The following is a 25,901-nucleotide window of genomic DNA, read 5'->3' on the forward strand; positions in this document are numbered from 1 at the left end:
CTGTTTAATCCTTTAAATAAAAAGCTAATTCGAGTTTAGCTTTTTCCGATTTGACGCTACTAAGTTTTTTCCAGGTGGCAGCACGGCCTAAATTAACCACGTGACACAATTTGACGCTCATAACCAGCGTTACACCCTTTAGCGTCAAGCGTCAACATGAGGTTACACCTTTAGCTTTTAACAAATTAAAGTAATATCCACCAGATGGAAGCATAACACCATACGGAACGACTTCACAGTATAAACTGAATGGCGAAACCAACTTCAGATCTTACAGTAGTCACAGTGTATAGCAGAACATTTCCTTGAGAGTGTTCTCACGTAGTTGGAACTTCTAGGTGGGAAAAACAATTTCAAAGGTTATGGAAATACGTGCTAGAGCAATTATTTTTAATAAACACCCAATAATTTTACTATATTGTTAATCTAAATGTCATTTTCTAAGTCGAAAAAATTCTCTCAGTATGTAAGGTAATTTAATTTCAAAATGTAAAAGTAATGATTGTAATTCTGATCGAACTTGGGTTTGTTACTTCATCAAATGATATTTTGATATTTTAGATTAATTCTTCCCGGAGGTCTTAATTTGACTTCATCTAAGAATTATATTACCAACCGAAAGTTCAAAAAACCATGGAATGTCACGCAAAAATTATCAATAATTTTACCAATTGGAGTTGGAATATCGGTCATCTCTTTTATACAATGGAGTAATAAGAATAACTTACCACACGATATCAATGATTCTACGATGACTGAATCAGCTAGCAATTTAGTAGTATGTTATTCCATCATTTATATTTATACTAGCTGACCCGGTCAACTTCGTATCACCTACAACATTTTTTTTTACAACTTTTTATTCGTGATTATCAACCTTTAAACTCTTATTTATTTTTATCAACAATTAACACTGGTTGTATTGTGTATAGTTAAAATGGTATTACCCTGATTAAAAAAGAGAATTAAAAAGAATTAAAAATTGAATGCATCCTTTTAAATTCTCCTTGGAGAATTAAATAGGATTAAAAAGACTTCGGGATTATAAGTTTTTAATTCTATTTAATCGTCCGTGGAGAATTAAAGAGGATTAAATAGCATTTCAAATATAAAAGACATTCAATACTTTTGAATTCTCCGCGAGAAATTAAATAGTATTAGAAAGAATTCACATTCAGAAATTTTCTGTACTTTCGAATTCTTCGCCAAGAATTGAATAGTATTAGAAATAATTCATAGTAGGAAACTTTTAATACTTTTTAATTCGCAGAGAATTGAAAAGAATTCATCATTACAAGCTTTTGATTCTACCTAAAATTAAGTAGGATTAAATAGCATTTCAGGTAAGAGACATTCAATAGATTTCAATTCTCCGCAGAGAATCAAATAGTATTAAAAAGAATTCCCATGCAGAAATTTCCAGTACGCAAAAGTAACTGCATCCTTCTTAATTCTTCGCAGAGAACTGAATAGAATTAAAAAGAATTCAGCATTATAAGCTTTTCATTCTTTTCAATCCTCCTTGAAGAATTAAAGAGCATTAAAAAGGATTCAAAGTGAAGACTTTCATAATTATTAAACGAGAAATGAATAGTATTAAGAAGAATTCATACATGAAAATTGTCAATACTTCTATATTCTCCATAAAGAATGAAAAGGAATTCAGTATTATAAGCTTTCTATCCTGTTCAATCCTCTATAGAGAATTAAATAGTATTAAGAAGTATTCATTATTTGAAAATTTCGATACTTTTTAATTCTCTGCAGAGAATTAAATAGAATCAAGGAGAAATCAAATTATTTTGATTTTTACATTATTTTTTTGGAATTTTTAAAGGAGGTGGAGAAAGGATAAGGTATCATATCAAATTCACATTCATTCCTCTTAAGCTTAACGCTTGCCTAAAAATTAAGTTTAGAAAAACGCCTATCGCTCTAACGGAGATTCGAACTGTAAACCTAACGCCCGCGAGACCATAATCTAACCGCAACGCTGTACGAACGTTGGAGAAACTTATATGTTATGAGTTTCATCAACTACATGTAGTATTCAGAATTAAAAAGGATGAGTAAGTATTAAAAAGGTCATTCAACAGCCGAAATGAAAGTCAATATTTTGCATGAAATAAAAATTTTTTTTTTTAAATAATTTATAATTTGTGTTTAGAATAAAATAATGACCTCAAAACGAATGTAAAAGTGAAAATTGTTTTAATTTAAAAAAATCTTTGAACTGCTTTAATATATATATATATATATATATATATATATATATATATATATATATATATATATATATATATATATATATATTAGGGTGTTTCAAAAAAAGACGAATTTTTTTTTTCTTTTGGTATCTAAAAATTGACAGTATACCTAAAAACAAAAATTTTGGCGCCCATGTGAGTTCTTAATATCAATAGTAAGATTTGCCATTTCTTTATTTTCCATTTAAATAACACGGGAAAAATTTTTTTTAATTTTTTAATTTTTATTACTTTGGAACGGTTCATCGTAACAACAATCTGAAAAATGATATTAGTAGGAAATTTTACGCTCTACAAAAAATGTTTGAAGACCAAAGTTTCTCAGATTAACGGCTTCAAAGATATCCGCGGTCAAAGATAACACTAATAAAAAATTTCAAATATTTTCCAATAAAATTACAAAAAAAAATATCACATGCTATATTTTTATTATTTTTTATGTTAAATTACTTTAATTCCGTTAACCTGAGACTGTAAACTTTTTTTTTTTACTAATTAATTCAATACTTAACTCACGAAATGCACTAATATATAAATATAAACGTTAAAAATATCTTATAAATGATTTTTTGGTCTCTTTTATAACAAATTTATTTTTTTTTTACTAAATATTAAGAAATTTAATTGAGCAATTAATTCTTTATAACAAAAAACTATATTTACAACTTGTTACAACAATTTTTCAACTTGAAAATATTACAGTTTTATAAAATTACTTTTATTGCAATTAGGATATTGTTTTCTATGTTCTGTCACTACTTGCAACAAATATTGAAGCTGTTCTTCATCTTTCGTTAAGCATCGATTATACTGCTCTATCAATGCCACGCCGCGTTCTGCTACATCATTCACAACTTGAAGTTTCCCGAAATACACCAAGTTTTCTAAGAAATTCGGATTCTGAGGCCACAAAGTAACATCCTCATCAATGAACTCATACGACAAATCAAACGATTCAAATATATTAATCGATCTCATAGACACAAATTGACTAAGATCTTTATTTAATAATGACTCTAAATTTTTCTTATCTATTATAAAGCGATTTGTTGTAGTTTCATTGGCTTTACAGTTTTTAAGAGCATGAACTATTCTTTTTTTGTTCCAACTGAAACATTTTTATCAAAGAGAGATAAAACAGACAGCTCGTTGTTTAAATACCACAAGTGATCGGCTAATTTTTGTCAGCATGTCTGTGAAAGACTATTATTAAATCTTTCAAATGAAATTAATTCTTTAATCAAAGTTAAATCATTATTAGGTGCTGTTATAGCACACGGCGCAGTGAACCAAGCTTTTAAATAGAATATTATGATAAATAAACAAAGTTCTCGTAATCCATCTATTTCCGATTTAGTAAGATGAAATTCATTTCTGAATAAAAAAATTTTTAAACTATATATTGCTTTAGCCATCCACCTTGCATGATGGACCGGTCCAGGATGCTTAAATGTAATATTTGTGGTAGTAGTACCCAAAAATATTAATGATAATTCCAGAAGTTCACGGTAATCGTCTCAACAATGATCCATCTACAAAAAAAGTTATAAGTCAAAATGAAATTGATTATATCGCAATTTCAAAGTTGAGAAGACTAATTATTATTAACTGATGTGAGGTAAAAGTTGTAAAATATTTTACAAACGCAATTTTAATCGTTAAAGATGATTGAAAGTATAACAGTCATGTGAAACTGATTTTCAATATTTTTAATCACGACGGCAAGTTAATTAATCAGAGTAAAATTGATAATTGAGGAGCTTATTTTCAAAAGGGTATCTTTTGATTTTTGATTAATCGAGACAAAAACTAGTTATCTTCAATTATAAATATTTGTATTGAACTTTTTTAATTTAGCTATAAAGTGCAATCGGTTATGAAGCTGCAATTCGATTTTCATTTATAAATGTTCATAATTCTCAAAGTAATTAGTATTTAAAAGTTCAGAAAACTGGTATTTTAAAATATGAAAAGATACCCTTTTGAAAATCAGCTCCTCAATTATACTGAACTTTATACATTTTTCTTTTCCACTTTAACGTCAGTTAATAATTCTTCAGCGCTGGATTAAAAAATTTTACTTCTATTTGATTATTAACGAATTTCAAAATCTCATCTTTGATTGGTGTTATTACTTCCAAAATTTTTTTGTCACAAATACCAGCCGTAAAGTTTGATTGGTCAATTTCATCCCACTTCTTTTTAAATCTCTGATAAATTGGAACGTTTGGGCCAGACGAAGCAGGCCAGTATACTTCAAATGCACTTCGAAGAACAATTTCAAAAATATGGTGTCGGCATGGCAAGTACAGCAGTTTTCTACTAAGATCCTTTTCTACTAATACACACGCACCATTTCTGATTCCTGAAAAAATAAAATCAGAATTGCTAGTGAAGTATCGATTTTTTAGAGTAGTACGGAGAAATCTTTTCAATTTGAAAAAAAAAAATAACTCAACTTGGAAATTAATGGTTAATACTAAAAATCTGATTTGATTTAGCATTTAAACATTACGGTAATCAACCATGTTATATTTTTTTATTAATAAATTATTTACCCGTATTTGACGCCGTAGTATCAGAACACAATGCTTTGATGTTGTCAGTATTAATATCCCATTGTTTTACTGTTTTAATAATAGCCGAAGCTTGGTTTTGTCCAGTCCCAGATTCTAGTTTAGGAACTAAAATAATCGGAAGCCGGTCAACTTGTTCTGTACCTGTAATATCTGATAACAGTTTTCCATCAAAATGTAGTACATAATTGTCAGTTTCAGATTAGTCTTCAGATTTAACGCCGCTTCTTTCCGGAATTTTTCCCTTGCTCGGTGAATAGTCACATGACTAAAGTTTACGCTTGCACAATCAATGTTCAAGCTAGATAATAAAGCAGCAATAATGTAAGTCGCCATCCTACTAGTCACGTTAGCTCTATCCAAAGCCGCAGCAAGTTCTGGTGTCATTATATCAATTTTTGGAACTTGTTGTTTTGGCATTTCATCTGCATAATCAGAGATTATACGAGAAGTATTACTTTCCAAAGATTTCTGGGATAATTGAGATGGATGACTTGATATTTTATGATTAGCAACATCATCAGTCTCAACTACACAATAATAGTTGACAGTGTCGTTATCAAACTCTCCGACATTATTATTACTATCATTACCATTATTATTATAGTTTTTATCATTGCTATCAATGTTCTCTTCACTATTATTATCACTATTATTGTTATTATTATCATAATTGCTGATATCAACATCCATGTCTTCGACATCTTCTAAAATTGGTTAAGAATTATATGAAATAAAACCACGTCGACTGGAAGATTTTTGTCCCAAATAAAATAATCTTTTTTCTTTGTCCAGTATATTTAAAACATCCGTATGAGCTACATCAAATAGTTTATTTAATTCATCCTGAAAAACGGATTCCTTTTTTTTTTTTTGAGACTTTGACTTTTTCATTTTACGGTTTTTTTGTAAATTCTTCCATCGATTGAGATTAGTTTCAAAAAAGCAGATCATTTCTCTCTTGTCGGGATTTGTGCCGCACACCAAATTTCAAAAACTTTATTGATAGTGATTGATATACTTTCTTTAACTGAAAAATTTTTCGTATCAAGATAATAAAATAAAAGCGACATAACCTCTTTCAGAGAGGGTAATTTTTTTCCAACTAATTCACTTAACACATCACCAATCAAGTACACTGTTTTCACCATTATGGTCACAAAATTTATAACTAATACATTTCAACTAATTAAATTAATGATATAACGGATTGAAAAAACCGTCAGTATCAATGAACAAAGACAATGACGAGAAGATATAGTAAAGCGTTGAGAGCAAAGCAACTAAATGAAGTTAGTACCGAACAACCAGGCTTACCAATACAGAGCTTATTAGCTACAACACTCAAATTAAATGAGTATAATACTCTGTACCGACAGAGCTAAATAAAGCTCTGTTGATATTTTTCAAATAAAAAACATTTGATCAAGTTTTATAGTAGATTTAATTGATTTAACGTATTTACAGAATTTTCATATTATTTTGAATAATATGCAATGATGAGTGTTTGGTGAGTTTGTGTAATAAGGAACTTTACATTTTCCTCTTACAAAAATTTATAAATTTTATAAAATATAAAATAAATTTGTTATAAGAAAGACCAAAAAATCATTTATGTGACATTTTTAACGTTTATATTTATATATTAGTGCATTTCGTGAGTTAAGTATTGAATTAATTAGTAAAAAAAAAGTTTACAGTCTCAGGTTAACGGAATTAAAGTAATTTAACATAAAAAATAATAAAAATATAGCATGTGATATTTTTTTTTGTAATTTTATTGGAAAATATTTGAAATTTTTTATTAGTGTTATCTTTGACCGCGGATATCTTTGAAACCGTTAATCTGAGAAACTTTGGTCTTCAAACATTTTTTGTAGAGCGTAAAATTTCCTACTAATATCATTTTTCAGATTGTTGTTACGATGAACCGTTCCAAAGTAATAAAAATTAAAAAATTAAAAAAAATTTTTCCCGTGTTATTTAAATGGAAAATAAAGAAATGGATACAGGCAAATCTTACTATTGATATTAAGAGCTCACATGGGCGCCAAAATTTTTGTTTTTAGGTATACTATCAATTTTTAGACACCAAAAGAAAAAAAAAATTCGTCTTTTTTTGAAACACCCTAATATATATATATAAAATATAAATATATATAATAGCTAGCTATATATAATACCCATATATAACTTAGCCATATATAATAGCTAAATCTGTCATTAAAGACAAATTTGGGAATTAAGGAAATAAAGGATAAGGGGAAAGGGGAGGACCTTTACTCAGTAGGAATTTTCGGATACATATTTTATATGTATATAGTATACGTGTATATATATATATATCTTAGGGTGTGTCATTTTGAAGCTACTTTTTTTTTCAACGAAAAAACAGGCTGAAAACTTGCAGGAAAATGAGAGAAGAAACCTGTTCGAAGCGGAGCTCTGATATTAAATATTGATATTTAGAGGTGCCTATTTTTAACTTTCTATTTTCCATTTAAATAACATAGAAAAAAAAATTTTCCACCCAGAATACAAAGTATTTTTATATCCAATATACGTTTTCTTAATGTAAAAAAACTGGTATTTTTCGCCTGAGAGTACCTAAGTTTTTTCTAGAGCTAAAATCTTATGCTGCTTTACCATAGCAACCGCAGAGGTGGCCCTGCCAATTCTCTGATTTCCCTACAATTTCACATTCCTGGCGTGTTTGTTTACATAATTGTAAAGTTGTACATACTAATTAATTATTTATTGGATAATTATCAAGCTGTATTACAATTGACATTAAGATTTGGATAGATTCTTGGGTATTAAAAATTATTTTTGTAAGTAAAATGGTTCTGATGCGCTAATATTTTCATAAAGCTACAAGAAAAAATACTTACGTATCAAATTTTTTTCTTCTTTATTTTATTTACTGTAAGAAAATCATGACCCGAGTTATATGAATTTAATATTTAAAAGTTTCACGGAATTATCAATTAATTATTCCAAATTAATCAATTGAAGAAAGCTCGAAAAAGACAATCACTAAAGTAAATAAAGTATAGTATGATACCGGAATACTCACTTGCGGATTTCAATATGCGACATCAAAGTTGACAAAAACTTTTTAATCTAAACAAATATATAAATATGCAAATTAAAGATTGGTTAATAAGCTTTCAGATGTAATTTACAGGAACTCGAGAGGATAACGTGTTCAATTGTTATCACACGAAAATACGGTAAGAGTGAAAATTTTATCGAATTTCGAAAATTTTTGAATTGCTTTCATTAAATATCTAACCGACAGATTTGGCTCAGCTTAGAACTTAACCTTAGAAATCGTCCTAAGAATGAGTGTGTTACGTTTTATTGAGATCTTCACTCATATACTACATACGCGCACACTTACAAAAAATAAGATATATTTTCATACACTAGAATAATTTATATGGCAAAACAACGTTTGCCGGGTCAGCGAGTTCTTTATAAAACACATAATTGTGATACAAATAAAACCAGTATCTATTATCTAATATCTAATTTTTTTTATTAAACGCTCGAACCACTTTAACTTCTTTATCTTAAAACAAAATTATCAAATATACGGTAAAACATTTTCAGTGAATTTTACTATGGATACATAGTAACACCAGACTATAAGAAACCTGGTACAAAATTTACAAGTTCCCATAGTAAACAGTATGCGCAGAAGACACGATTTTGTAGTCTGCACATACGTTTACTATGGGAACTTGTAAATTTTGCACCAGTTTTCTTATAGTCTGGTGTTACTGTGTATCCATAGTAAAATTCATTGAAAATTTTTTACAGTGTACAAATGTTTTAAATAAGTATTTACACTCCATGATATTAAAGTATGAAGAATTTTGTACTAAAGCCATATTTTATGAAAAAAGAAACGAAAAGAAGGCTGTTCATGGTCACTGTAAGCAATTTTGCAAGTTCATTCTATTTATTAACAAATTTCTTAATTTAAGAAAAAATAACTCAAATCAAAAAACCTTTTTTTTTTATGCTAAATTATACAATATTATTCTAGTAAAAACTAGCGATTTATCATCAAATTTTATTCATTTATTTTTTTTTTTAACAGATGCAGTGTTATTATTATTTACCTTGGAGAGTAACAAGTCGAATGATTGGATGGTTATCAAGTATTGAAATACCACAAAAATTTCGTCCATTTGTGTATAATAAATACGCTGAACTTTTTGGTGTTAATTTGGACGAAATCGATTGCGATATTAATTTATTTCCTAGTTTATCAGATTTTTTTGCAAGACCGCTAAAATCCAACGCGAGGCCTATTGCTATGAATGCCAATATTGTAAGTAATTTTTTATCTCTTAAAACAAAGAAATACCATGCTATTTCTATCAATCTATCATTAATTTACCATTAAAAGCGTATAATCTTTAGGTTTCTCCTGCAGATGGAACAATTTTGTATCTTGGTCCGATTTTAACATCTCAAGTAAAACGGGTTAAGGGGATATCATACAGCCTGCGGCATTTTTTGGGCGATACGAAATCACACAAAAGCAAAAAAGAGTTTACTGATCAAGATAACGATGATTATGTAAAATCTCTTTTAAAAAATTCAAATAATTCACTGTATCAATTAACAGTATATCTCGCGCCTGGAGATTATCATCGATTTCATAGTGCAACTGAATGGAAGATTAGACTTCGTCGTCATTTTCAAGGTATTATCTAGCATAATTATAGAGATAAAAAATAAAATTAATAACAATATATTCTTCCGTATAATTATCATTGTTTATAACTTTCCAAATCAAATTCAAGGCTTTTGAATTAAACTTTTCCAAAGTTATTAAAAATTTTATGATCGATTAAACGTAAGAAAACAGTATATCTAAAATGAAAAAATTTGAAGAGCGAATAACCTTACGAGTCAATCCTAAAGCTTCCCAAAAAAAATATTTTATCTCCATAGATTTACGTGTCATTTCTTAGAACTACTTGAATATTCGGAGTTATAAGAAGATCAAAACGTGTGTACATCAAAAGAATTTTTTCCCGGGTTTTTACTATTTATGCAACCGGAGGGACTTTAAAGCTCAACAAAACGATAGTTATAAGTTTTCGAGCTAGTCATGAAAAATAATTTTTCATTGTTGAATATGTCTTATGTGTACTGACAGCAATTCTTAGTGTCCATACTAGAAAACAAAAATTAGGAGAACGGTTAACCCTGAAGACCATCCCTGCAACTTCCCGCTATTTCCATAACTAGGCACTTAAAATTGCACTTATGCCGCTTTTGAGCTCTTCGAGCGCGTTACTTGTACATGAATTCATGAAAAATATATATATATATATATATATATATATATATATATATATATATATATATATATATATATATATATATATATATATATATACACATATATATATATATATATATATATATATATATATATATATATATATATATATATATATATATATATATATATATATATATATATATATATTAGGTGTGCCAAAATGTAACTTACTTGATGGACCTATTAAAATTGGAATTTTCAGTTCCGCTTTTGAAATCAGCTGTGTTTAGGCCTTTCCTAAGATATTTTGGGGTAAGACGATTGATTTTATTTTCATAGAATTTTTAGCAGGAGGTTTAATTGGGCACTTCCGGCGAAAATTTGAATTTTCAGCGGAAGTGCCCTAACTAAGCTCCAGTTAAAAAATTCTATGAAAATCAAATTTATCGTCTTACCCCAAAATATCTTAGGAAAGGCCTACACACAGCTGATTTCAAAAGCGGAACTGAAAATTCCAATTTTATAAGGTCCACCAAGGAAGTTACATTTTGGCACACCCGAATATATATATATATATATATATATATATATATATATATATATATATATATATATATATATATATATATATATATTGTAACAGGGTAAAATTACCCTTAATCGATAAGTCACCGGATATCGATAATTATTCGACATAGCACTGGCGCGTCTCGATCTTCGGGCCTAAAGGGAGAATAGGAGGGGGTGAGTTTGGGTTAAAATAGGTGAGCCGTGCAGTGGAAAAGGGAGAAGTAGTGTGACCGCCAGACTGAGTGCCACGGAAATCAAAAAGGACCGTTCCCGAGAGTAGTGATGAGACGAAGGAAGCCAACTACAACTAGGACTTCATCTTCAACGAGTGAGTTAGATCATCGTTTTGTTCGTCAAGGTGTCAATTATTGCTCTGTGGGAAGGAAGTGGACCGCGGTTTATCCAATGCCCAGTTACTTCTCCTAATTGTTTATCAATTGGATCGTTAATCGACGAAAATTTTAATTCAATAAATAAATCATAGAACATTTGCTAGTTTTTGGATTTAGTGATTTTCATGGGGGTTTATACCCGGGGATCGCTCAATCGACCTTGCGGGGGAAATTTTTAATATCTAAAAGTTTTCAATCAATTAACTAACATCTAAGAAAATTCATTAAATTAATTTTTCAACAATTAACTTAGTAAAATTGATTAACTTTTGTCATTGAGAAAAATAGACAAATTTTTATTCGTGGAATTTTCGTCAAGCGTCAGTTTTTGTGTCGCATAAATTCCAATACCCAAGGTCAAGCAAGACTTGACTAGCGAATGTTCTAGCAAATAAAATTTGACTATTTCGACTCGTGTCGAATTTTTATAATTGATAAAACAATCAGAAAATTGTTGATAAAATTTTATATTAAGAATTAATTACTAAGAATGTTTTATATTAAGAAAATTATATTAGGAATTTTTATCGAAATTATTATATTATAAAATTATTTTTTTGACACGTGTAAATTAAGTAAATTTTGGGGATTAGGTCCGTGAAGGATTTAAATTAAAATTAATGACACTTGATAATTGTCGGCGTGGATATTAAGTCCAAGTAATCAGTTAATCGAGTCAAAAAACGTCACAGTAAAAATTTAATCAGAGTTAGTGAATTAAACTTTTGTTAATAATTTTGAAGTGATTGTAAAGGTTGATATTGTGACTAAGTTAATTCAAGGCATTAAGCCTCTGGTTCTATAGGGATTAGTTCGAGGTTAATTGAAGTTGATTATTGAATTGGAATTATTGTTTTTACCAAATACTAATGATTGAATAATTTGGAAAAATATTGTAATTAAATTAAAATCCTTTTTTATTAAAATTTATAAAGTAAAAATCAATTAAGCGAAGTGTGGGTTATGCGTGTGAAGAATTGTATGGGTTATGCGTGATAGAGAGTGTTAATAGTGTTAAGTGCGGTAGTCCTGTGGACTTAATTTTAAGTTATAAGTGTGTAAAGTGAGTTCGTTTTGGTAGTCCGGTGGACTTGTAATTTTAAGCTTAGTTTTAGGTCAGGTGTGGGAGACCGTTCGTTAAAAAAAGCCCATTTAGTTTTACGCAGGTGTGGGAGACCGTTCGTTCAAAAAAGCCCGTCTAGTCATCGTATCGTCGTTGGGAGGTTCGTTTGTAAATATCGTTTATTTCACAGTTATTCTCCGCTTCGTTAGATTATAAGTGTGTGAGTGAGCGCTTAAATTTGTTAAGTTTGTTAAATTCTAATTGTTAATAAATATTGATCAATTTTGTTAATTAAATTTTTCCTATTCAACAGCACCTTCCTCCACTCTCTCTACCCTAAGATAAGTTTTCTCAGCTCTGGACCGGTTCCAGGAACCGTAATAAATAATCCTGGTGGCGCCCTGATAATTTTTATTGTTGTTAGTTTTGTTTAGTTATTTATAAAATTGATTAGGGGCTAACCTGAACAGGTAAAACTGTTACAATATATATATATATATATATATATATATATATATATATATATATATATATATATATATATATATATATATATATATACAGGGTGTCTCTGAAGTGGCGGGAGTAATTGTTGGGGTCGATAGAGAAAAAAATACTGAATCGAAAGTTCCTGAGCCAAAAATTTTTTTGGGCCATAGAATTTGAGTTATGAATTAAAAACGATAGCCAATCAGAAGCGCGCTATTCGAGAAATGAAAATGAGCGGGGAAGTAGAGGAGACGCGAGAGTGAGATGCTGCAATAGCAGCTTACTCGCTCACACAAAGCCGAGCATGAGAGGGGATTGTGACGCTATGAGCCGAGTACGTAAGTGTGAATGAGTGGATGTATGAGGTCGCAAGCGGACGGCTTAATGTATGAGTGTGTGTCCGTGTATCGCAGCATTATTGGAGGCGTTGTAACGCTGAATTAAAGCTAACCGGGTACTCTAAGACAGAGGAAAAATTTTAATTTTTATTTTTATTCGAAAAAATTTAATAAAAAAATAAAAAGGCCCAAGATTTAACCAGACCCACAGAAACGGAGAGTAAATTTTTAATTCTCATTTATTTTGCTGGGGATTATTTTCAAATACAAAAAAAAAAGGCTAAGATTCAACTGGAATCCAAAAAGAGATGGATGAAAAAATTTTATTTTTTATTTTTAATCAGCAAAATTATTTTTCTTTAAAAAAGAGCCCAATCTCGACTGGAGCAAGAAAAAATGATTGAAAAATTTTATTATTAATTTTCAATCAACAAAATTATTATAAAAAAATAAATGGGCCCAAGTCTCAACCGGACCCAAACAAACGGATAAAAATTTTTATTACTTACTTAATTTGCTGGAAATTATCTTTAAAAACGAAAAAATGCCCAAGACTCGATCGGATCCAAAAAAATAACAGTACAAAAATTTTTCCTTATTTTCAATCAGCAAAATTGTTTCTTTTAAAAAAGGCCCAATCTCGACTGGAGAGCAAAAAAATGATTAAAAAATTTTATTATTAATTTTCAATCAACAAAATTATTAAAAAAAAAAATAGTCCGCAGACTCAACCGGACCCAAACAAACAGATAGATAGTTTTAATTACTTATTTATTTTGATGGGAATTATTTTAAAAAACGAAGAAAATCGCCCAAGACTCGACCGGACCAAAAAAAAAAATAAATTGAAAAATTTTGTTTTCATTTTCAATCAACCAAATTAATTTCTTTTCGAAACAAGGCCCAATCTCAAACAGACTAAGAGAAACTAATTAAAAAATTTTATTTTTTATTATTAATCAAATATTATTTAAAAAAGAAAATAAGCCACAGACTTAACCGGACTTAAACAAACGGATAGAAAATTTTTATTACTTACTTAATTTGCTGGAAATTATCTTTAAAAACGAAAAAATGCCCAAGACTCCATCAGACCGAAAGGGAGATGAATAAAAAAATTTTACTATTCATTTTTAATCATCATAATTAACTTTTTTATAATAAAAGGCTCAATTTCGACCGGACCCAGAAAAAATGATCCAAAAATTTTATTTTTATTATTGTTGATCATCAAAACTAATTAAAAAAACAAATGAGGCCCTAGACTCAACTGGACCCAAACAAACGGATAAATAATTTTTATTACTTATTTATTTTGCAGGAAATTATTTTTGAAAACGATAAAAATGCCCTAGACTCGACCAGACCCGAAATAAAATAAATTGAAAATCTTTGTTTTTCTATTTTTAATCAGCAAAATTATTTTCCTTTGAAAAAGGGCCTGATCTCGACTGGAGCAAGAAAAAATAATTGAAAAGTTTTATAATGAATTTTTAATCAACAAAATTTTTTAAAAAAAAGAAAATAGGCCCCAGACTTAACTGGACCCAAACAAACGGAAAGAAAACTTTTATTCCTGTTTTTTTTGTTGGGAATTATTTTTCGAAACAAAAAAATTGCCCAAGACTCGACCGGACCCGAAAAAGATAAATCGAAAAATTTTATTTCTAAATATTAATTAACTAAATTATTAAGAAAAAAAAATAGACCCAAGACGCAGCAGGACCCAAATAAACGGATAGAAATTTTTATTACTTGATCACCAAGATTAATTTTCCTTGAAAAGAAAGGCCCAATCTCAAACAGACTTCGAATAACTGATTGAAAAATTTTATTATCAATTATTAATTAACAACATTATTCTTAAAAAAATTAATAGGCCCCAGACTCAATCGGACCCAAACAAACGGATCGAAAACTTTTATTTCCCATTCATTTTGCTAGGAATTATTTTTAAAAACGAAAAAATGCCCAAGACTCGACCAGAGCCAAGAATAGAAGAATGCAAAAAAATTTATTTTCTCTTTTCAATAACAAACAAAAATTTATTGAACAAAAATCAGCCTAATCTTGACAAGACGACGATAAAAACTGATTGAAAAAATTTATTATCAATTATTAATTGACAAAATTATTTCAAAAAAAAGAAAATAGGCCCCAGACTCAACCGGACCAAAACGAACAGATAGAAAATTTTTATTACTTATTTCTTATGCTCGGAATAATTTTTGAAAACAGAAGGAATTGCCCAAGACTCAACCGGACCCAACCAAACGGATGGAAAACTTTCATTTCTCATTTATTTTGCTGGGAATTATTCTGTAAAATAATTTTTCAATTAATCGTCAGGTAAAATGTCAAAAATAAATTAAAACAAACATTGAACTCAAGTCCCAATAATTTTGATATTTTAATTAAAATTATTTTTTAATTAATTGACAGGTAAAATGTCAAATAAGGAATTGAAAAAAAATCGCTCTCGAGTCCTGATAATTTTGATATTTTTATTAAAATTATTTATCAGTTAATTAACAGGTAAAATGTCAACTAATAAATTAAAAAAAAAAAAATTGAACTCAAGTCCGAATAATTTTGATATTTTAATTGAAATTATTTATCAGTTAATTGACAGGTAAAATGTAAAAAAATATACTAAAAAAATCGCTCTCGAGTCCTGATAATTTTGATATTATTATTAAAATTATTAATCACTTAATCAACAAGCGAAATGTCAAATGATAAATTAAAAAAAAAAATTGAACTCAAGTCCGAATAATTTTGATATTTTTAATAGAATTATCTATCAGTGAATTAACAGGTAGAATGTCAAATTATAAATTAAGAAAAAAATTGAACTCAAGTCCGAATAATTTTGATATTTTTATTAGAATTATCTATCAGTGAATTAACAGGTAGAGTGTCAAATTATAAATTAAGAAAAAATTGAACTCAAGTCCGAATAATTTTGATATTTTTATTAGAATTATCTATCGGTGAATTAACAGGTAGAATGTCAAATTATAAATTAAGAAAAAATTGAACTCAAGTCCGAACAATTTTGATATTTTTATAAAAATTATTTTTTAATTAATTGACAGGTAAATAAATAATAAATTAAAAAAAAAAATTGAACTCAGGTCCTGATAATTTTGATATTTTAATTAAAGTTGTTTATCAATCAATTGACTGTTAAAATCCTGAATAATAAATTAAAAATAAATCGCACTCATGTTCTCATAATTTTGATCTTATAATTGAAATAAATTTCTAATGAATTGACGGGTAAAATCCCAAGTATCAAATTAAGTAGTAATCGCACCCAAGCCCTGATAATTTTGATATTTTAATTTAAATTATTTATCACTTAATTGATAGGTAAAATGTCAAATGATAAATTAACAAAACATTGAATTCAAGTCCTTATAATTTTGATATTTCAATTTAAATATTCTTTTTATTCACTGACAGGTAAAATGTCGAAGAAAATATGAAAAAGAAATGGCATTCACGTTTTAGTAATTTTGATATTTTAGTTTCCCTTTTTCTTAGCAAAGAAATCATTTCAAAAAAATCTACAGGTGTTTCGGCAGTTCAAGGATAACTTTACTTTAATGTTATTAGTTTGCATTCACATCATTACACTTTACTCCTTTTATTAAGCAATTAAGATTCCAGTTGAATCTTAGCCTTTTTTTTTTTTTTGTATTTGAAAATAATCCCCAGCAAAATAAATGAGAATTAAAAATTTACTCTCCGTTTCTGTGGGTCTGGTTAAATCTTGGGCCTTTTTATTTTTTTTTATTAAATTTTTTCGAATAAAAATAAAAATTAAAATTTTTTCCTCTGTCTTAGAGTACCCGGTTAGCTTTAATTCAGCGTTACAACGCCTCCAATAATGCTGCGATACACGGACACACACTCATACATTAAGCCGTCCGCTTGCGACCTCATACATCCACTCATTCACACTTACGTACTCGGCTCATAGCGTCACAATCCCCTCTCATGCTCGGCTTTGTGTGAGCGAGTAAGCTGCTATTGCAGCATCTCACTCTCGCGTCTCCTCTACTTCCCCGCTCATTTTCATTTCTCGAATAGCGCGCTTCTGATTGGCTATCGTTTTTAATTCATAACTCAAATTCTATGGCCCAAAAAAATTTTTGGCTCAGGAACTTTCGATTCAGTATTTTTTTCTCTATCGACCCCAACAATTACTCCCGCCACTTCAGAGACACCCTGTATATATATATATATATATATATATATATATATATATATATATATATATATATATATATATATATATATATATATATATATATAAATAAAGATACCCAAAGTATACTTGTACGTATCTTCCCGCATATTGGACAATTTTGTATACTCTTGCAACCTTGAGGCTCAAGCGTAACAATAGCGATTTCGTTACAAAATTAACAATTTTTTATTTTTTAAGCTGAAATTTTTTTCAATTCCAAAATTCCAAAATTTTTTTTTCTAAACCATCCCTGAACTATAACGAACAAAACAAAAAAAAATTTTGAAAATCGGTCCAGCCGTTTTTGAGTTTTAGCGAGACTAACGCACAGCAATTGATTTTTATATATATAGATATATATATATATATATATATAGATGGTACATACTATGCAAACTTTGAATGATACCATTTATTTCTGCTTTTGAAATTCCACCTAATGGTGTATTTTGGATACCGCATATATTATGACTTTGATGTACAGTCGATTATGTATAATTGTATAATATTAAATTTAATTATTTTTCCTTCGTTTACACTGATAAAAAATATTTTCGTTTGTTTTAGGTAAATTGCTAAGCGTAAACCCAAGAATGTTCAATTGGTTTCCACATTTATTGGAAATCAACGAGCGAGCTGTATACATAGGTGATTGGAGAGAAGGTTTTATGGCTTATGTTGCAGTCGGTGCCACTAATGTAGGTTCCATAAGAGTATACTGTGATAATACTCTTCGCACGAATACCAAGTGGAAGAAAGAAGATAATGGACAAGATTTTCATTTTATACCTACAAAAATTGCTAAAGGAGAAATGTTTGGGGAATTCAGATTAGGGTCTACAATAGTGATTTTGTTTGAAGCACCTAAAAATATTTGTTTTTCTGCAAAAGTTGGTCAAGCAATCAAAATGGGTGAAGCATTAACAACGATACCGACAGAATGTGATTATGTAAACAAGATTACAATTAATTTAAATAGATCGATATTATATGCACTCAATCTTCTTGGATTCTGCTAAAATATAAACACTAACGGATTGTAAATTTGTTTAAATTTTATAATAAATATGTTTGTAGACAGTACATCACACATAAAAATACAGCTCAATTTTGATAAAATTTAATTTAATTTCATCTATACAGGATTCACATTTGAGTAGAATCTAGTGAATTTACATTTATATAATTGCTGTTCTTTAAAATTCTGAGATCAGAAGAATCCTTGGCTTCACGGTCTTTAGTTACTTCTGTTGCAGCTAGTTCACGAGGATTTCCGTGCTAATTTTTGAACTTTCCGGTAAGAAAATTGAAAATTTCCATAAGTTGGGAAGATATTGGTTTTACCCCGTTTTTCAAAAATCGAGTTTTTTTATTTTATTTTATTTTTTTCATTTGATTTTTGAACAATACACTGAATCCTACAGCAAATCCAATAAGTGGGTTAAATTAGAAAAATGATATTAGTTACATGATGTTTAAAAAAAAAAAAGCGTGTGTACAGAGTACACATGTTAGAAGTGAAACTTCTTTGGCAAACTCAATTTATAATTCATTAATTAATAGTTCCCGGGAAAAAATACCATGTATGATCGTACTTGACCAAGCATGAATTAGGCATAATCATGCATGGACCATGTATGATCGTGCATGATAATACATGAGTCGTGAATGATTGTGCTAGATAATACTCAATTGTGTACTTGTAACCATGTGTTATATCGCACAACCTGTCATGACTATGCATAATCATACACAATCATACTCGATCGTGCATGACTGTGTACCGTGAGAACTAAAAGGTCGTGCATGAGTCTGAATGAAGGAGTATGGCCTTGTAGGGCCATACAAAAAAATTGCTTGATCAAGCCTGATCATGCAGGATTCATGCTTGATAAAGCTTTATTATGCATGAAGTCGTTAAACACAGTAGAGACTATCATGCATGACTGTACATGCCCGTAAACGGCCATACATGATTCATGCTTGACCAAGCTCGATCAAGTATGACCATTTGTGATTGAACAGAATAAGTAAGCATCAGCCAGTTCGACTGCGTATGGCTTTGTACAATCATTCATGATCGGGCTTGGTCGAGCGTGGCCATGCACGATAACTCTTTCCGTAACCAAAATCAATACCGGATACGACACCATTATGGATTTGATTCGAAATGTTTTAAAGTTTGAAAATTCGATAAGAAAATTATTATTATTATGTTACATTTTTTTTTACACTGACTCAATCGTCAAGTCTCTTTCCCTCAAGTATAGGTACTAAAAAGATTATTCTTATTTGATTTTATGTATTACGAAATCAATTTGTATTACGAAGATCAATTTGTTTTATAACTAATAGTTATAAGAAAAAAAAAAGTGTTGTTTCGGAATGATCACACAAAGCCATACATGATCAGGTAGGGTTATGTTCGCTTATTCAGCTTAATCACAAACGGTCATACCTGATCGAGCTTGGTCAAGCTTGAATTATGCACGATCATGCCTGATCGTGCACATTCACGCATGCTGAAAAGTACATGTTCAAGTATGATCTTACACGATTATACATTATTCACGCACGATCATACACAATTTATACATGATTATATCTGCTTCATACTTGATTAAGTATGATCACGCGTGTTGATTTTTTCCGAAGGAAAAAAATTAGAAAATTTGTTTTAAAAGTTATGCAATATTCAAATTTTTACCATTCTCCGAATTTTTCAAGTTTTTTTCAATATATTACAAACTACTATACTCATTACAATCGTTCAGGATCTGTTTCGAAGGGAAAGTTTTCGACAGCTAAAAAAATAATATCTAGTAAAAGAAAAAACCACAGAATTTTAAAATTTGAAGAGGAGAAATATTCAAATTCATGTTTTTTTTGTGGCTCAATTTTTCATTTATAATATTTCTAATTGATCTTATAAAATTCTGAAACTCCTAATAAGAGATTTTTTTGTTTCTAGAATTAAGAATTTTTGAAAATTCAAAGAAAAAAAAATTTTTTTTTTAAGTTTTTAATGTTTAAAAAAAAAGAATACAAGCTTTGTAACATTATTCGTTGTAGAGATTCAACATATTTTGATTTTTCATTCGGTTTTTTTTTTGTTGAAAATGTTTTTTTTTTTATTGCTCTAAATTGAAAAATGATTATTTGATTAATTTTACGTATTGCAAAAAAAAATTTTTTTTTAAATTAAAATATTCATCTTTGAAAATAAAAAAAAAAAACAAATCTTAAAAACAGAAAAACTGGAAGGTCAGTTAGAGCTGTTATATAAGAAGATGAATACATACAAAAATAAATAACATTCATTTATAAATACTTTCGACTTTACTTTTCTTGTAAAAAACATATTTTTTGTATAAAACATGTACATTGAATAGAATTTATTTAATTAAAGCTAAATCATTACTAACATTGTGCTCAAGTCTCAATCACTCTAACGACGAACGAAAAATATAATATGTAGTAAAAATCTTTTGAAGAATTGTGGAGGATCAGCGTAGTGGTTATTGTTCATACTTTGTGTCTCAAGGGTCCCGGGTTCGAGTCTCGTCAAAGACCAGATGTCAAATGGTATTTTTCAGTGAAAGAAACAATCGAATACTACTTAATAGTAAAAGACTAATACCTTGATGAACAAAAAAAAAATTTTTTGTTCAACTAAAATTTTTTTTTATCGCGACAAAATGCTTGATCATGAATATTTGCCAGGCATGTAAAAGCATGATTATGCTTAATCACATATGATCATGAATGATCATTCAAGGCCATGCATGGCAAATATACATGCATGAAATTAACGCCTGATCATGCATGTTCATGCATGATGATTTTTTCCCGGGTTAATAGATACCAAAGACAAGTACATAAAGGATTTATGCATATATAGTATGGAAAGAATTTAACTGATGTATAGTATTGAAAGGATTAAATGAGAAAAATTTACACTATTTATGTCACATATTCTTTCAATTTATTTCTTCAATATGTACAACATCATCTGATGATATTTGTAATGATATGGTTGTCACTAAAGCCTTATATGATAACTAAAATATGAAACATAAGTTCTTGTTTCAATATTTTCTAAATATCGTGTAAAAATGGCATCTATTGTGGTTCCGTATTTAGTTGTCGATATGTTAGGATTATTATTTAATTGCAGACTAAATTTTTCATATAAAAAGTTAATTAATGGTGTCGAATATTAAAATATCTGAATAAAAACGTTAATAAAACAGCATAAACAAACACGAGGTTATAAAATACATAATAATAATAACATTTAAGAGCAGTGTACCTACAATCTAAAATACAACGCATGTGCACATGAAAATAACATTTCTATAGTGTAAAAGTATAGAATTCCTTTATATCTTTATCTTTTTCTCTCCGACTGGGTACATATATGCGACTTTTAATGTGACGCTCATATTATGATTATTGTGACGCTCATATTATTATTGTGACGCGACCTTGAAATTTTACCTTCAACGATTTTACCCTCAACGCGCGCAAAGAAGTTTCACTTAAAAAAAAAATTAGGAAAACGGTTGACCCTAAAGGCCATCCCTTCAATTTCCCGCTTATTCCATACTTAAGCTTTCAAAATTTCACTTCTTACGTTTTTGAACTGCTTAATACATACATACATACATACATACATACATACATACATACATACATACATACATACATACATACATACATACATACATACATACAAACATACATACTAAACTACTACTATTAAACTATTATAGAAATATAAAATCCAGGCTGGCCTCTTTAGGACATCGATAGACTCCAGGAGGGCCGTACAGCTAGGCTAATCAAATAATTATAATATTGCGTAAACGTAAGGATTCAAACTGATTAGCTGAATAAATAGTCCTTGGTTTATAACTAAAACCTATAACATTTATTATTATAACAATGAAAACCAATGTATAATTCGAGGGAGCACGGAGCGGAGCTCCGTGCTCTATACAGATCTTCGATGGACTGCCCGTTCATTAGGCTACATAATTATACAATTATTATTTTGTCAGCCTTTGTTGGTCTCAGGTTACACCTCGAGAACGTCGTCGAGGCCCAAGTCTCATGCTGAATTGCATATTTAGACTGCCCACGAGCCACGGCGGCTTCTTATCTCAGAGATTTCCGTTACATATTTAGCAATGAAATCTCTTCGTAAAATTTTAAGAATAATTGCTCCAAAGTAATTTTTAATTTTGGCGAGAACGTTACAATGTGTAGTAGTAGTAGTAGTCGTAAATCCATACTTGATCAAACTAGTAAATTCATATAAAAGTTAATAAATAAAGTGTTCTGACTGTTTGATGTCGGTACAAAGGAGATTGACTAGATTGCTCTCATGAGTATACTTAAACTTTAAACATCTGTACTTAATATCTAACATGAGTCATTCTCATGGCAACTTCTATTATCGTTCTTATGAACGCGATGTCAAATGGCTGCTGCACATGCGCACCATGACTTAGCGGGAAGAAGACCGGCGAGTCCGGGGCACGAGGCCCGAGGGACGCCATGTGCGGTCAGTTGTACTGGAACTTGTGACTAGTGCAATATACCTGCGATCTCTCTGACATAGAAATTATTTCATTGAGTTTCATTGTTTGCTAAAATAATTAATTATTATCTAATTATCAGTCTCGTACTTAATTAAATTCATTTGTTCGAACTTTGCGCATTATATTAACTTCAACGTGAATTCTTGGTCAAATATCTAAGACGCAATAAAAAAATTATGTCGTACTTGGTGTTCAGCATCGCGGCCATTGTCTTTTTGTGTGAATAAATTAGACGCAGTAAAATATCATTATTCAAGTTTGTTAAGAATCTTCAATTCCGCTTTTAATAATTAATAATTTCTTCACTTCAGTTCTTTAATATTTAATTATAATTAAAATTATTGTTATTTAATTAAATTTTACAAAGGTTAATTGAATTTAATCAGTAGTAATTATTAATTTAACTTCATTTAATGTGCTTTATTTAACTAATTTTAATCGTTTATTTATCAAAATCAAATTAATATTTTCAAGAAACAAAGTGCGTTAATAATTTCATATATTTAATAATTTTGTTGAATTATTTAGAAAATAATTTAAATTGAATAGTAAATTCTCGCGTCAATTAGGAAAAATATATTCAATTATTAATTTAAACAAATATTCAAATAAGAAAAATAAATCAGATCCTGATGGATCAATTTAAATATTTTAACATTTGATCCTCTCGGATCGCAATACAACTTGATCCCAGCGATCAACAATTCGATCCTCTCGGATCGCTACACACTTGATCCCAGCGATCAAAAATTCAATCCTCTCAGATCGCTACACACTTGATCCCAGCGATCAAATCACTATTTGAAATTACAGGTCATTTCAGACCATTATAAACATACAGTCAATTCTCTTCCGATTACAAACACACGATCCTTTCTGATTATAATTACACATTATATCTTGCTATAGATTTAACGGTTAACGGTTAACCTCAATAACCTAACGGCGGCTGAGATCAATTCTCACCCCTCATTGCACACCAGTGCAATTATCATACACATTCACGTCAATACGCATATACACACGCATATCTCTTAACTGTATCATCTTCGAGGAGTTTTTTCTCTAGCAATTGCTAGAGTTTTCTCCCATTGGGGAATAAATTAATCGTAATTATTCACCCCAACACCGAGTCTTTTATTTTAAATAGATAGATCCTGAACCAATTCCTAAACAATCAACTACATATAGAAGAATTACGGAAATTCTCCTTATTGGAGAATTTGCGACAAAACACTGACTCAGTCTCTATTCAGTAAACATAGTTTCGAGAAACAATCAACATTATATATCTCATAAACATCAAGGCTGTTATCAATATTATAAAACTTGTTGGAAGCATACATTAAACGGTATATAGGAGCAGAAGTTGCAAAGTTAGTATTCGTTAGTGGAAGCTGAAAGGGAAAACTACTCCTCCAAGTCGGAGTTTTAAAAATAATTGACTCTAGTAGTCTCAGACAATACACCTTGCCCTTTATTAATTGCGTCAGGAAAATGGCACTGGCACAAAAACGTCGATTTTTTAAAGAAAGCACATTAAATCTACGGCAAAGTTCATTCTTATCCGACCTCCTTATGAGATAAACTCGATTAATCTTCCAGGACAGGAATTTTAGAAATTTGTGTTGAACTGTCGATTTTGGTGCTGTAAACATCATAGATGGGAGACCAAACTATTGCAGCATATTCAAGACGCGATCTGACCAAGAAGAAGTAGATAGATTCAATAGCTTTAATTGTTATTAAGTACTCCCACTCTTTACATTGATTGAGACATCATTATATATATTGACTCTGGATTCATTGTGGTTCTTATATGTACCGATTGTGGGAACATTTTGATAACAACATGTATCCACTCTGGCTACGTAATGGGTTTTGTATGTAACCATTGTGGGAACTTTAAGATGACAAAATGTATTAATTCTGGACACGTTATGGTAGCATATCGGTTACAATACTTATTCACTCTGTGTAAGATAATTGTCTTAACATTAAATATTTATTTGCCGGGACTAGGTGTTAAAAGATGGAGGAGACACAATTCGTGGTTATAGTCATATATTATAAATAAATCACAGTCATTCTTAGATTACAAAGTTGAGCATTAAATAAACTATGATCACTATGAGCATTTGAACAATTATTATGGCATTGAATTGCTATGCTGAGTTATGAGTACGAGCGAGTTGAGTTTAATTGAGTTGTATTGATTAATGTATATTAATTATACTGAGTATGAGTTGTAGAAAATTGATCTTCAATTGAACTGTTAATTAATGTACAATATAATTAACACTAGCAATTATGAGCGATAAATATGAGTAATGTTGTAGAATTAGGTTCACCAGACGATTAATTAATTACACTTAATTAATAGTCATAGTATGAGCGTATAGATTAGATTAACTGAGTGCAATGATTAATAGAGTGAGTGATTATGAGTGTAGTGAGTGGTCTTATTATAGAATAAGTATTATGAGCATATGTAGATTGTAATGGTTGTAATAAGAAATGAGTTCATGAAAGGCGTCACAAACAAGGAATGAAATTATGACGCGACAATTCAAAGAGCGTGGATGATTATGAGTTTTATGTTTACACATGTTGAGTTCTTGAATCTGTAGATTCGTATTAATAAATGCACTTCACAGTTATTAATTAATGTTGATTGCACTGAGTTGAATCACTTGATGATTTCTAACGATCTCTGGATGAGTTTGATGAGTGAACTGAGAGGCCACCTCAGCTTGATCTCGGATGAGTAAAAGTATTTGGTGACAATCTTTGAAGATCTGAACAGTATCTGGCCCTTAGAGCCTGTGTAAGTATATATAACAGTCACCACTGACCCCACCAAGCAACACCCGCAATGCGGCATTTCCCACATAATGGGGCATAAGATGATGAGTAGTGGTCTAATAATAGACCTGGAGTCATGACAATATATTTTGGTGATGTGTTGCTAGGCGAGAGTCAATGATGGCTGTTTTGCAATAATGTTATAAGACAGTGTGAGTGTGTATGTGCC

The 25,901-nt window shown here is 29.6% G+C and overlaps 1 protein-coding gene across 2 annotated transcripts; it reads left to right on the forward strand.

The window, feature by feature from the left end:
* Positions 1–285: 285 nt before the first annotated feature.
* On the forward strand, positions 286–18,346 carry Pisd (phosphatidylserine decarboxylase). 2 transcript variants are annotated; one of them, XM_074254028.1, is made up of 5 exons: positions 286–471; positions 562–778; positions 8,952–9,185; positions 9,278–9,563; positions 17,829–18,346. In XM_074254028.1, exons 1-5 carry the CDS (start codon positions 431–433, stop codon positions 18,278–18,280), a joined length of 1,230 nt encoding a protein of 409 aa, XP_074110129.1. In that variant the 5' UTR covers positions 286–430; the 3' UTR covers positions 18,281–18,346. The 2 variants fall into 2 exon arrangements, with proteins under 2 accessions (XP_074110129.1, XP_074110130.1); XM_074254029.1 differs by lacking the exons at positions 286–471; positions 562–778 and adding exons at positions 8,272–8,443; positions 8,669–8,783.
* Positions 18,347–25,901: the final 7,555 nt, after the last annotated feature.

The sequence above is a fragment of the Cotesia typhae genome, unplaced genomic scaffold (assembly GCF_013202065.1).
Source record: "Cotesia typhae breed Kobodo isofemale line unplaced genomic scaffold, CoteBio_Ctyphae scaffold_13, whole genome shotgun sequence".
Classification (NCBI taxonomy): Eukaryota; Metazoa; Arthropoda; class Insecta; order Hymenoptera; family Braconidae; genus Cotesia; species Cotesia typhae.

Coding starts and splice junctions, on each gene's coding strand:
- Pisd (XM_074254028.1), top strand. CDS start 431: ATGTCATTTTCTAAGTCGAAAAAATTCTCTCAGTATGTAAG. Junction 472..561: donor AAATTCTCTCAGTATGTAAG/GTAATTTAATTT, acceptor TTGATATTTTAG/ATTAATTCTTCCCGGAGGTC. Junction 9,564..17,828: donor ACTTCGTCGTCATTTTCAAG/GTATTATCTAGC, acceptor CGTTTGTTTTAG/GTAAATTGCTAAGCGTAAAC.